Source organism: Pelodiscus sinensis, chromosome 28, assembly GCF_052426305.1.
Source record: "Pelodiscus sinensis isolate ZL-2025 chromosome 28, ASM5242630v1, whole genome shotgun sequence".
NCBI classification, from domain to species: Eukaryota; Metazoa; Chordata; order Testudines; family Trionychidae; genus Pelodiscus; species Pelodiscus sinensis.
In genome coordinates, this window is record NC_143079.1 from 6,658,198 (window position 1) to 6,672,513 (window position 14,316).

Consider the following 14,316-nt stretch of genomic DNA (forward strand, 5'->3'; position numbering starts at 1 on the left):
TGGCGCTGGTTTGAATGAGATTCATCTTCCTTCTTGCAATCCAGAAGCTATTACTAGCTATACAGTATCAACAGCATGCTAGGCACTTGCGACACAGACATGAGGCAAATGGGGAACATTTTCGAAAGCATCTACTTCTAATTTTTAAAAGAGACTTAGGCACTTAGGAGCCCTAAGGCCTGGTCTATGCTTAACATTTAGATTTACCTAGCTACATCACTCCGTGGTATAGATTTATTTAGGGTTGGTCCTGCTTTGGGCAGGGGGTTGGACTTGATGACCTCCTGAAGTCTCTTCTAGCCCTAGGATTCTATGTGGCTACCCCTTTGAGAGTTGCTGTTAAGTGGATCTAGTCTCAGGTATAAGCGTGGCCAGGAGGATAGAAGACTTTTATCAATCCAACAGCTGCCTCTTGGGAAAGTAGGTTATTTACATAAATGAAAAACCCCTTTCTATTGATGTAAGAAGGTTTACAATAAAGTGCTTCAGTAGCACAGCGGCAGCTGTGTGTCTGTGGTACCGGTAGCAGACATGATCTAAATCTCACCAGCATTCTAAATCACTTCGGTGTTTTTCAAAATTTTACCCAAGATTCATGCCCGATGACATCACAATCTAAATACTGGACTTGTTTAGCATGTGTATTAAAATCAAATATGACCTGAGGGCTAAAACTCTGAACATATTTGGAGTATTAAAAACAAAGAAAAACGTTTGATTTTTGGGGGTTCCTCCTAATTGGGTTCCAAAGCAATTACTCCAATTTCAGATTAGGGACCACCATGAGTCTTTCTAAACCAGCAAAGTTCTGGATTTCATTTTAAAACATCAGGGGAAATATCAAGAGGTGGAGAATCATGTATTCTGCATATTCAAATTGGTGTTCAAGATGTGTCCACTGGATCCAAATAAGTGGGTGCTATAGTTGCTCCCAAAAGTCAAAGTGACACCTCGGTTTTCTCTTACTAGACTGACTGGACCATGTTGGAGGAAAAGTCAGGGCCACCAGCTGTCAGTTCTTTCTGAGGACATGCTACAGCACATGAAGTGGAAACCGACACCATAAAGGGAGCTGTCCCAAAAGCACACGAAGGTGGCCACCCAACGGGTATGTTGACACGTGAACACAAGTGCAGTACTATCTGCTTTAGATAGCCCTGCCCAGTGTTTACAAAAGAGGAGCACGTCATTCAAGAAACGTTTCTGCTCAGGGACCCAGAAACACTTTGTGCAGGTGTTCACCCCTGCAAATGGAGAACGGGGTGCGGGAGGGGTATGCGCCCCTCTCTCCTCTGACATCCAGTTGTAAGGGTTGCCCATTCCCCATTGCTGATTATTAAGTATCTAGCTTCTCTGCGTGCAGCTGTTTTGCATTTCCATAGCACTATTATTGGTCCTTCCATGCTTCAGCAACTGGTATTCTAGGCTAACTCTGTCTTTCCCCTTATGATTTGCCTCTGTGACGGGTCCCGGCACTCCTTCCAACCCCCATTCGAATCCACACATTCTCATCCACAACACAATCGGGACTGCTCCAAATCTTTTATCTCAAACTGGGCTGCAGTTCAAATTCTGTTAGGGAGCGTATGGCAGAAGGAGTGTCCGTGGAGGTCTGCTACACCTGAGATCTTAGGTTAACTAGTGCCATTCTCCCAAAGGGTTGGTAATGTTGGATTTTAGACTTTCTTCTCTGTTCCCTTTCTACAAAGCTATACATAGAGCCCTGTGCGAATACAAAAGTGGTATCTGCAGCCGCATCTGCAAAAACGATCTGCGGATGTGGATACCCACCGTTATAGAGTGGACATCCACAAATTGCAGGGCTCCAGACACAAAATGTGTATCTGCATTTGCATCCGTACCCACAAAATCATCTGCAGATATCTGCATCCACATCCACGGATACCTGCAGATATAAAGCAGATATCTGTGGATTTGCAGGGCTCTAGCAATACATTCTCTGTACCATACCCTCTGTCTCCATCGGCCCAGGAAACCAAGGGCCCCCTTATAAGCCTGAAGATACCACTCAATCCCCATGACCCCGAATTCTAATGCATGACCCTATTGCAAATAAATCCACCAACTCATGGAATGAAAAGGAACCAATTTTATTATGTTAATCACAGCAGCATTCTCATGGTGCTGGATATTTTCCAATGAGATGAAGACAGACACCGCCCCAAAGAGTATACAATATAAAAAAAAAAATTACCCAAGTACAGATTGATTCTCCAAATATGACATCAATGACTTCCTATTCCAACCTGCTGCCAATTCTCCATGGTGCTTTCATTCCAGATGGACTGTTTTAACACATACTTAAACATTAATTCCACACCTCATCAACCAAATAAAGAAAATGGATTTCCACTGACCAGCCAAGAGTAAACACGTGTACTTTTGTTGTCAGGGGATCAAAACGGGGTTCATTTTTGTTGTTAAGCTGCCACACTGTTAAACAAGCAGCAAAATGTTGCAAACAGCGAAGACAAGAATGAACACAGAGTATTTTTTTAAAAAACCCATCTCTGTGCTGCTCCAGGCATTTGTGACAGACTCACAGCAGCGAAATACAGAGAAAGAAACATCAACATTTAATAACGCCCCCCCCTCCCCTTGGTTTTCAATTCCGATTGCTATAAAGTCAGGGTTTTAAAGTGGAGCCCTAGGGGTGCAAATGTCACCCTTCTTTTTTGCAATCACCCTTTCTTAAATTTCTTCTTGATGTGCTGGTTCAAATCCCCCCCCAAAGTCAATCGCGACAGAGTCACTGCAAGCTGATGGCTGGTTGCGGGGTAGTGAGTTTGGTGGGTGAACTTGAGTCAAATTCCAAGTGGACACTTGTGCCGACCAACAGAGACCACGACTGTCGGCACCCATGCTGACTGTCTCTGTAGTCTGAAAAGCTCCATGGAGACGGATCTCCCGTTCTCACTGCTAAAATTGGTCCTACCAAGCCAGGGTAGATCCGTGAGGGGGCAGCTTGCATGGCCAATGCTTCGTTCACAGCTCTGCAAAAATCCCCAACAGCTGGTGCCTTCAGGTCAGGTAACCAGCACATAGTAAATTCACCCTATATTTCTATGGCTGTTCCGGCTGTAAAAATAACCCCAGACTGTTGCATTCTATTTATAATGTCCATGTGAACTGGCCTGGTTGCAAACCTAAGGGGGCCAGCATGACTCAGGCTCGACTCCCCCGTTCTAAGCACGAAGGTCCACCCAACTGCTGACCGGCTATTCAGAAGGCTCTCCCTTCCGGTTCTTCCCAGGCTTGTCGGCAAGGGGTAAAGATGCTGAATGATTCCTGACATTTGTGGATTTTCTCGCCATTGCTCACGCCCCCTCTACTGGGGGGGGGGGGGGGGAAATGAAGGCATCTCTATCTGATATGAGGGAGGTTGCAACTCTACAGAAGTTCTGTTTCTAGGTGGCCAATATTCCTCAAACTCTCCTCTCCTTCGTGGGTTCCCTGAGCTGCCCAGCTTAGTTGTCTTGCGGGCACGCTGCATATCGGGGACTGAATCCTCTTCTCCACAAGGCAGCACATCACCCCCCTCCCCCCTCACATCCCCAATGACATTTACACAGAGACAGCTGCCCAAGCGTTATTCTCATTTCACCCCCACAGTAACAGTTGGCCGCCAGTCACTGCATTCTGAACACCCATGTGCCTCTGCTAGCTCCTAATAATTATTATTTCTAGTATGGCAGCTCCCAGTAGCTGCAATCGAGACTCCTGGACCATCAGACGACACAAAGGAGTCCCTGCCCCAGAATGTTCACAATCCAGGTTTATGTAAAGATGAAACAGGTCGATGAAAGGGACAAGTGCAATGGGGCTACCACATGCAACAGGTCGATGAAAGGGACAAGTGCAGTGGGGCTACCACACAGCAGTCTCACTTAGATTTCACCAATCTGGAAACTGAATGGCCAGAGGCATCGGATGTGTACAGCAAAAAGCTGCTGGTAGAGTTGCCAAGTTAAAAACGACGAGCAACAGAGGTACATTTAAGAAGCCATCTAGGTGAGTTTCCATGTTAAAATACTTCCCTCCTCCAACCTGCCTCCCTCACATCTGGAAGCTGGAAACCAAAATCTATTTTCCTTCCTGAAATCCTTATTGTTCCATGCACATGGGTTTGTGATAGTGAGATTGTTCCCGAGTGCAGTCCTTGGCCTGCTAACCAAAGGGCTCTTTTCAATCAAACCAATGAGTTACACTGTCTTTGTAAGAAATCCGAGGGAGGCCAAACTTTGGGCTTTCCAGCCATGACAGAATCTTTGTAACTCAAAGGGGCTGTCATGATCAGCAATGTGGCGGAGGTGGAATGGTGCAAGACCCAAGAGCACCACAAGAGCATGGGCAGGAAGTACTGTGAAGAGCCTTCTTACTCTCCTGGAGGAGGGATGCTACTTCATTTCCACCTGGCACGGCTCCATTGGACTCCGCATCCCTTCAAGGAACTTGGCAATAAGAGGGATGAGAAAAATCTGTGTAGTTAAGCCAAACATTTTATTTTAACCACAAACTTCTGCTGGGTATGTGCCATCCCATTAAGCTCAAGGAAGAGCCCACCTAGACAATGCAAGTTGTGTGCATACATTGGTTGACGCAGAACAATTAGCACAAGACACAATGACCTCGTTGTGTCTGACAAACGAGCGCCTGGAGTCAAAATAGCCATGAAACAAAGCAAAGCAGGAATACGAGTCTGTACACCCATAACTAGGATTCCATGGGCTTCCCAAACAGCAAGCTGCGCCTACCCACCTTCTAAGTAAGGCTTTGGGTGGATAAACAGTGCACTGAAGCCCTGCTGTGCATATGCCATTCCCAAAAGAGCACGGTGCACAGCTTCAGAATAGAGGGATGAGATTCACCCCTCGGCAGCTTTAATGAGAAGGGTGGAAGAGAAGGTGTAATAGATGCAAAATCACCTAAATCACCAGGCCTGGTAATTTCACACCCTCCCCCCCAATTCCTTGGCAAGGCTGTTTCTCTAAAATGGTAATCAAGTACAGTGGAAACTAACTCTGGCAACCTTGCTGTGACAGGATGCTTGTAATGAAGCTCAATTATCCAAATGCCCCAGGGAACACCAATATGTTTGGCAAAATCAAGGCAGCAAGGTCTGGCAGACCCTGAAGTTGAGGAACCAGTTTTGTGAGCTCTGGGACACACCCCATTAGTCCTACCCAGCCCACTCACTCAACCCAACCAGCAATGTGGGGTGCGAGGAAGGATACACCCTAAATTGAGTAAGACTGGGGAGGAGGGGGACTTCTGAGCAGCGCGCTCAAGGTTTTTGGAGGAGGCTACTCTCTGGGTTCCTCTCTTCCGAGAGAGAAAATGAGCTGTCTTCCCCGGCTTTGCCCGGCAGTGGTGGGAGGCTGTGTTCCCGGCTCAGAGCTCTCTGGGTGCAGCGTGGAGGCACAAGCAGCAATTCTTTCCAGCCGCCTGCCGGCTCAGATCACCCAGTCCCCACTGAAGAGCATGGTACAACCCCAGGGTGACACAGGTGAACTTCAGTTCACTGGGACTGCACTGCAGCTTGTGCTTCGAGTGGAGCTACCCTGGGGGCGGGAGGGAGGGCAGAGAGAAGGCTGGAAGAGGCTTCAACCGTGCACTAGATCGAAACAATAGCATTACAGCTCTGTGCAGAATGTTTAACAGGGTTAAGCCCTATCGCTGGGCATCAGTTTAATTGGGCTGCGTCACTATGTCCTTGATTGTTTCCCTGACTGCCGGTCCTCTCTGTATATTGTATCCTCCCACCCCATCTCCGTGCCTCGGTACCAGCTCAGGGACAGCTGCTCTTTTCAGGGGAAGAGGAGGGAGAGATTATTCCGTCTGGACTTGGATTTGCCCAGGTTTAGGTGGAAACAAAGCAGTGACATGCCTGGAGGATCCGGGAGATCACTTCAGTTCACCAGCTGATATTTCCTACAGGGGTTTCCTTCTACCTGAAGAGCTAAACTGTGGTTGACACTTTGCCCTTCGTCAAAGGATTAGCATCGAGTGGGCAAAAGGACTAATTCCTACTGCAGCCCAGTCAACTTTCTGTCCAGTGTCCGACTCGTACAGAGCCTTTTCATCAGAAAAGCTTTGGGGAGCTAAGCCTGCCATGTCACAGTGATTCTCCCTCCCTCCGAGGTTGGAAAGAGCATGCTCTGGGGCAAGCCAACGGCTGGGGTCTGACAACAGCCTTTTTTTTTTTTTTTTTTTTTTTTTTTTAATTTTGTGGTACAATCTTGTGAGTGGGAGAGCTTCTCCATAACCACTTCCCTTCTGCAGAGCTCTGGAGGGAGCCCTGCAGATGCCACACCTTCCCACTTCCTGCAGCAGCCTCCAGAGGCCAACATCTGGAATAAAATGGACAGCTGATGCAGATTGTGCTGCTGTTCACAAAAGCCCGCACAGATGGAACATCTCAGCCTGCATGGAGGAGGTAAACTCGGAGGTCGCAGCTAACTAGCTTAGCCCACACCCTAAAACTAAGAGGGGTCTGATTCTCTAATCTGAAGGTCAGATTCTCAAGGGGGGGGATCAGTAGTTTCCTGTCATTTGTTCTCTTTCAAAGGATGACACTCCATACTTACCTGGTGCAGTTAAATAAATATATGGAGATATACCTCTCTCAGAACTGGAAGGGACCTTGAGAGGTCATCAAGTCCAGTCTCCTGCCTTCACAGCAGGACCAAGCACCATCCCTGACAGATTTGCCCCAGATCCCTAAATGGCCCCCTCAAGGATTGAACTCACAACCCTGAGTTTAGCAGGCCAATGCTCATACCACTGAGCTATCCCTCCCCCATGGCTCCATGTTTCCTGACTGGCACACATCTGTCCCATGAAAATTGTTACAACTACTAATAGGGCATAGTGCAGGCCAGGTAAAAATGTCCAGCTCTCTCTGTGGGTTAACATGTCCTCAACACTCAACTCTGCCCTTCCGCTGAATTTGGGAAGCGGAGGGTCAGGGGGTGACGGGGGAAGGTGAAACAACTTGGAACCAGTAACAATTCAGGCTGAATCTTTGCCCCTTGGATACTCTGAATTTGACAAAAAGGTTTTGTTTCAGAAATGACAGCCCCTAACTGCCTGCTTCTGTCTTATTTATGGATGTGCAGGAGAAATCCTTATAGGCAAGAGGAAAATGGCTGCAAACGCTCAGGAAGGAACTAGCTAGCGCTCTCTTGGATTTGCCTGTGATATACTGAATCTCCACATTGAAAGGTAAAACCCAGGGAAATCACCGATATCCCCATAGTGCCAGCATCATAGCAGGAGGGAAGACGGATAGGGTGGAATCCACTGCAAACAGAGCAAAGAGAGATCCTGAAGGTTCAAATTAGGGGTGTGAAAGGTTTACTGGTAAGTATCACCCTTCACAAGTGATGCTTACCGGGTCCGGTTAACCAGTGGGGGCTGGAGCAGCTCCCCACCTGCTCTGGGCGGGGGGCTGCTCCAGCCCCATGGGGCCTGCCACAGACAGGGGCTGCTCATCCGGAGGGCCCAGGTGCCCTGCATGAAGTGCAGGGGGGCTGCTCCAGTCCAGCCAGAATCGAGCAGTCTCTCCCACCTGTCCCCCTCCCCCAATCGTTAAGTGGTTAAACAATTAAACAGGATTTTATATCTCTAGTTCAAATATGAACTCTCAGTCCTCCTGAGCTCCTGCTACACCATCAGGTGGGTTAGCTTCAGAGGTGAAAATGGAGACCTTGGTGTACGTCCGTATACATAGCAATATAGTTGTGTGTAGACAAACTGTATCTTGAAACACTTTATATAGTTAAACACCACATTGCGGCAGAGGGAAAGGGAAATTAAAAGGTGCAAAGAATATGCACTCGTATGGGAGACACAATCAGATGGGGCAGAAATGTGCACACACACACTGTTCAAGTCACCAGAAGCCACAGAGACGAATGCTCTAGCAGAGGAGAAAACCAGGGCTAGACAGTCGGATGGCGCAAGCAAGGAAGCGAGAGGGTCAAGATCTCTGGGATCCAATAGAGGGACTTAAAAAAAAAAAAGAGAGTAATTTTGAACTGTCTCTTGAAATAAACAGGGATCTAGAGGATTTTCCTGAGGCTGGGGGCTGTATTTCTTTGCAGAGAGCAGCATTGAGCATGTGACGTTGGGAGCATTAGAACTTGGGAAGACCACGGAGCAGTGAAAAGGAGTCAGTCAAAGGCCCAGATTAGGATTTCAATATTGCCCTTCTTTAAACGGGTTTCCTGCTCAGATTGTGCACTGTCCGTCTGCAGCAGGAGCAGAACACAGCCATCCTGCAGCACCACACAACGATACCAGCTTTAAATAAACGATTACAATTCATCAATATTGGGAAGCGGCAGAGCGAACCCTTCATCTCAACGGGAAACTTCACACCCCAAAGACCATCTCGGACACCGTGCTACAAGTAACCCCCACATACGAAGGAATTAGAAGAGGTGGGTGTCCTAGAGAGGAAGGGTCAGGAATGTTCGTCTGCACTGGGGATTACTTCACCAATGCAGTTATCATTCTAAAGCCGAGGTCTCTGTCACACTAGCGATCAAGACCCGTCTTTTAAAGCAGGTAGGCAGGTTAATACAGGGATTGCAACTGCGAGCACTACATCTTTCGCAGGGCAAGGACCATCTGCTTAAGCAGGGAAAATACCACAGCCAGCTGCAAGCAACAGGACGAGGGAAAGGACTCTCAAATGCATCAGACTGCAAACTGCTTTTTGAATTTTCTTTTCAAGCAAATGCTGTGCAGCACAAATTAATTCATGCCGGAGCACTAGGCATCTCAGCCTCCTCTGATAAGCTTTCCTTTGGAAACAGTTATATTCAGCGATCTGAACCACTCCTCCTCCTCCATCTGCTCAGAAAGGATGAACAAACAAGCCATTGCTGAAAGAAGGAAGGAAGGAAGCATGTTCAGCCATCTCCCAGGAAAACTGTGCCAGAATCAAAGAGCCCCCTCCCTTAAAAAACAAATCCTGAGACCAAAATACTGCATGTAGCTGGGACTCCCCCTCACCCACCGCACCAGGATATGATGGTCAAAGACAGCAACAGGTTCTGCTCACTCACACTCCCCTCCCACACATACATACACACACACAAAAATGGGACGAGTCAAAGTGCTGGCTTGACTCATCAGCCACATGATCACAGACTGGATCTAAAAAGAGGGAATTGGTTTACTCACTGTCTTGGGTACAATCTGTTTCTTGGGCTGCCCAATCTTGAACGGAATCCTGGAAAAGGGAGGAGGGAGAGATAAGGAACATGTCAGCGAACAAGAATAGCTGGCCTCACATGCAACAATGTCAAGAAACACGTTCCCCAAGCTCTGTCTCGGAGGAGGATTTTTGGATGGAAGAAGATTGGCAGTTTCAGTGGAACACCACCCCAGATCCCGGTACGACAGTCAAGATAAAGTCCCTCTGCCTTTTAAGTCGGCTTCAACACTGGTATCTGTGCTCCCCCCAAAACAGCACTGCCAGCTGGGTCTGCAGCAGTGAAATCCCCCTTCTCCTCCTCCGCTCAGCATCCTAGTAACACAGCTAAGGGCTCCAGAGGTTCAAGGCACGCCCTGGCTGAACAAAGGTCTGAAGATCGTGCCAAATCTGAAAGGGGAGGTGGAGGTGGGGAGGAAGGTATCAACTACTGCAAATATCGACAAAAAGAACATTAAAAAGACCGAGGGGTGGGGAGAGAATTCCCAAAATCTACCACCCAAGTGTCTGGAGTTTTGAGCTGCTTCAAAGGATTTTTCTTACAACAGCTGCAGGGATGGTTCACCTGCCAGCTAAACCGCCTTCATTCTTAAAAACCTTAATATGGTTGTGAGTACAATCTGGGTGAGCTATTTTCTCCCCTTACATCAGCTAGTTGGAAGGTGAAGAGTGCTCCTCGCTATGTATCCATTTTTGACTTGGTCAGATCATGGCTAAGACTACAACAAAGCAATGAAAATAATTGAGTTTCTTCACTTAATAACCATAGTAATAAAAACAATAATTCACCATTACCTTCAATGTATGAGGCTTATTTACTTTGGTTAAAATTCATGGTCCATAAAGCCAGTTTAGAGCCTTTGTAATTCAGAGGAGAATTGAGTTCCATATTTTTAAATAAAGGAATAGCCTTCTCCAAGATTGTCCGAACTAGATCATGGCTCATCTAGTATGATATGCTGTCTCAAACTATGTTCTGTACCAGAGGCAAAACAGGTGGTGCAAAAGTCCTCTAGTGGTCCTGTGCCAATACTTTACACACAGTTTCACATTATCCCTAAAACTGATTAAAAAAAATAGAATTTAGTTCCTCTTAGCCTGTTTATTTCTGTCAGTACTGCAGAGTGAAAATGGCTAGTCAGTTTCACAGTCGTCTCCAATCAGTTTCACTTACAGATTCCCATGGATGGTTGCAAAGGTTGTTGAGGAAAGCTTTAATTGAAACAACCACATGGTTTCCAATGATTAATTTTAACCCTGAAAACATTTTTATTACCCTGTCGGTTTCGTAAAATCTCTTCTATACAAACAACTAGCTTTTAGGATTAAAAACCCTGGTAGAGACTTCACTCCACAAATATCACACCATATAAGACAACACTTAATATGGAGCAATGTATAATCTGAGAGAATGATAGCAAACACAAGATCATCCAATGACCCAATTCCTTCTTTGCTTCATTTCAGCCAATCAGAGTCAAACCAACTGTATAATTAGCAACCAGTAATAAACCTAGACTGCCAGCCATGCCTTCTGGACTGACCATAGAGTAAAAGTCAACATTAGTCACAAATGTTTAATTTTAATTTCTGGAGTACTTCCTGTTTATTGTTCTCCAGCCTGGCTGATGTAATTTTAGGCTGTTAACCCCTTCCTGTTCCATTGGCAGTCACAGCAACCATGAATCACACTTCTTCTATAAACAAACAAACAAACATCTAGCATATAATTAAACCGTCAATAACCGGCTGTGGTGCTTTACAGGAAGGAAGGGAACATTAAAGATTTTTTTTTCTACATGGGTAAAAAGTCAGTACAAATGGGGTGACTCCGTTATGACCCTTCAGGCTCTGGTCATATTATCAGGGTCAGTATAGTCAGGTGTGATCTATCATTAGAGTTATTCATTTGTGACAATGTAAAAGACGCTCGGATGGGATCACTACAAATCTGCATCAGTGGCTGCCCTCGGGTAGAGGGTTAGGAAGAAAACGGGGACCTGAAGGGGAGCAATGGGATGGAGAAGGAGGAAACTAGGACCAAATACAGCTCCCAGTGTAAACAGATGCAACACCACTGCTGAATTTGGGCCTGCTGTGCCCAGCCTGAGACTAGCTGATAGCATCTTGCAGCAGGCGTTGCTGGGAGTTCCTATAGAAACATAACACTGGAAGATGGAGAATGCTGGCAGTAAGTGAAGAAAGCATGTATCAGTCAAAGCTTAATCACTTGATCGCCTGTGAAATATACAACATGCAGCTACTAGAGTACCTAGAGGTGCCATGTATCACTGACACTGACACCATACTGAAATAATCAGCTCACAAACATGGACCTTTAAATAATGATACTTTGCCCTTCTACATGGCATTAAAATAGGATCTCTGAGTGCTTTACAAATACTGCATCTTTATCTCCATTTTGCAGATGGAGAAAACGGATGCACAGAAAAATGAAGTGATTTACCAAAGGTCACAAAGTGAGTCAATGGCAGAGGAACAGAACTCCGGAATCCTTATTCCCCCAGTCCTCCGCCTAAAGCAGAGATGGGACATTACATAGAGATATTATGAAATCTCAGGGTGTGTCTAGACTACTGAGTTTTGTCGACAAAAGTGGACTTTTGTCGACAAAACTATACCAGCGTCTACACTACCGCTGAGTTCTGTCGACATAACGTCGACAGAACTCAGCACTTTTGTCGACGCTGGTAAACCTCATTTTATGAGGCATAACGCCTTCTGTCGACAGAGTTCTGTCAACAGAAGGTGTTATTGCCTGTAGGGTTGCGTCTAGACTACAGGGTTCTGTCGACAAAGCAGCTTGCTTTGTCGACAGAACTCAATGTGTCTGGACGCTCTTTGTCGACAGAAGTTTTGTCGACAGATGCTGTCGACAAAACTTCTGTCGACAAAACCCGGTAGTCTAGACGTACCCTCAGAGGCTATGTTCATAGAATCATAGGACTGTAAGGGACCTCGAGAGGTCATCGAGTCCAGCCCCCCGCCCTCAAGGCAGGACCAAGCTCTGTCTACACCATCCCTGACAGATGTCTATCTAACCTGTTCTTAAATATCTCCAGAGAGGGAGATTCCACCACCTCCCTTGGCAATTTATTCCAATATTTGACCACCCTGACAGGTAGGAATTTTTTCCTAATGTCCAATCTAAACCTCCCCTGCTGCACTTTAAGCCCATTACTCCTTGTCCTGTCCTCAGAAACCAAGAGGAACAAATTTTCTCCTTCCTCCTTGTGACACCCTTTTAGATATTTGAAAACCGCTATCATGTCCCCCCTTAATCTTCTTTTTTCCAAACTAAACAAGCCCAGTTCATGAAGCCTGGCTTCATAGGTCATGTTCTCTAGACCTTTAATCATTCTTGTCGCTCTTCTCTGTACCCTTTCCAATTTCTCCACATCTTTCTTGAAATGTGGCGCCCAGAACTGGACACAGTACTCCAGCTGAGGCCTAACTAGTGCAGAGTAGAGCGGCAGAATGACTTCACGAGTTTTGCTTACAACACACCTGTTGATACAACCTAGAATCATATTTGATTTTTTGCAGCAGCATCACACTGTTGACTCATATTCAACTTGTGGTCCACTATGACCCCTAGATCCCTTTCCGCCATGCTCCTTCCTAGACAGTCGCTTCCCATCTTGTATGTATGGAACTGATTGTTCCTTCCTAGGTGGTGCACTTTGCATTTCTCTTTATTAAACTTCATCCTGTTTACCTCTGACCATTTCTCTAATTTGCTAAGATCATTTTGAATTATGTCCCTATCCTCCAAAGAAGTTGCAACCCCACCCAGTTTGGTATCATCTGCAAACTTAATAAGCGTACTCTCTATCCCAATATCTACATCATTGATGAAGATATTGAACAGTATGGGTCCCAAAACAGACCCTTGCGGAACTCCACTTGTTATCCCTTTCCAGCAGGATTTAGCACCGTTAACAACAACTCTCTGACTACGGTTATCCAGCCAATTATGTACCCACCTTATTGTGGCCCTATCTAAGTTATATTTGCCTAGTTTATCAATAAGACTATCATGCGAGACCGTATCAAATGCCTTACTAAAGTCTAAGTATATGACATCCACCGCTTCTCCCTTATCCACAAGGCTCGTTATCCTATCAAAGAAAGCTATCAGATTAGTTTGGCATGACTTGTTCTTCACAAATCCATGTTGGCTATTCCCTATCACTTTATTACCTTCCAAGTGTTTGCATATGATTTCCTTAATTACCTGCTCCATTATCTTCCCTGGGACAGACGTTAAACTGACCGGTCTGTAGTTTCCTGGGTTGTTCTTATTCCCCTTTTTATAGATGGGCACAATATGTTAGTCTGTAACTTTAAAAAACTAGTGGTCCTCTGGCACCTTAGGGTACATCTTCACTGCAGTGCTATTTTGGGATATTTCCGGTATCCCAAATAGTATTTTCTGCGTCTTGACAATGCGCCTGTTATTTCGGAATGTAATCAAAATAAAGGGCACGCTATTTCGTCCCAGTAACGCTCGTTCCACGAGGATTAAGGGACTTGTTGGCATAGCGCTCCATTTCGAAATAAGCTCAAAATACAGTATGCAATTTGCGTAGCACAAATTGTGTAGCTTATTTCGAGCTAGCGCTGCAGTGTAGATGCACACTGAGAGACTAACCAAAATAGACAGAATCATGAGCTTTCCTGGGCAAAACCCACTTCCTTAGATGAACTGCCCACGAAGGCACATGAGCCTATACATTTTGGTTAGTATCTAAGGTGCCACAGGACATCTCGTTATTTTTAGAGATATTATGTTGAGTGGTGTTGCCCTGATAAGAGGCAGCGGAGGCAATTCCACCCTCGGCACCCCATTTTAATGCATTATTTAACATCCATGTTGCACTGTGATTTGCACAGTGCGTTACAGGTGACGTGGTCCCTGCCCCAGAAGGTTTGCAGGCCGAACCAAGGAACAATTAACACTGTACATGATTAGGGATAATTTATCTCGTTAATGGTTAATCTCGGAAATTAACACAGAATTGAAATCCAGACCAATTACAAAGGCTCTG

At 45.8% G+C, this 14,316-nt stretch overlaps 1 protein-coding gene across 3 annotated transcripts in view; it reads right to left on the reverse strand.

The window, feature by feature from the left end:
• Nucleotides 1-14,316, reverse strand: part of BIN3 (bridging integrator 3) — a 69,800-nt gene that overhangs the window by 37,590 nt on the left and 17,894 nt on the right. For all 3 annotated transcript variants that reach the window (XM_075910848.2, XM_075910846.2, XM_075910847.2), the window contains exon 2: nucleotides 9,214-9,262. Coding sequence is in view for 1 of the 3 variants with exons in the window: in XM_075910846.2 (XP_075766961.1) it covers nucleotides 9,214-9,262 (49 nt within the window). In the remaining 2 variants the exon portion in view is untranslated. The remainder of the gene's footprint in view (nucleotides 1-9,213; nucleotides 9,263-14,316) is intronic.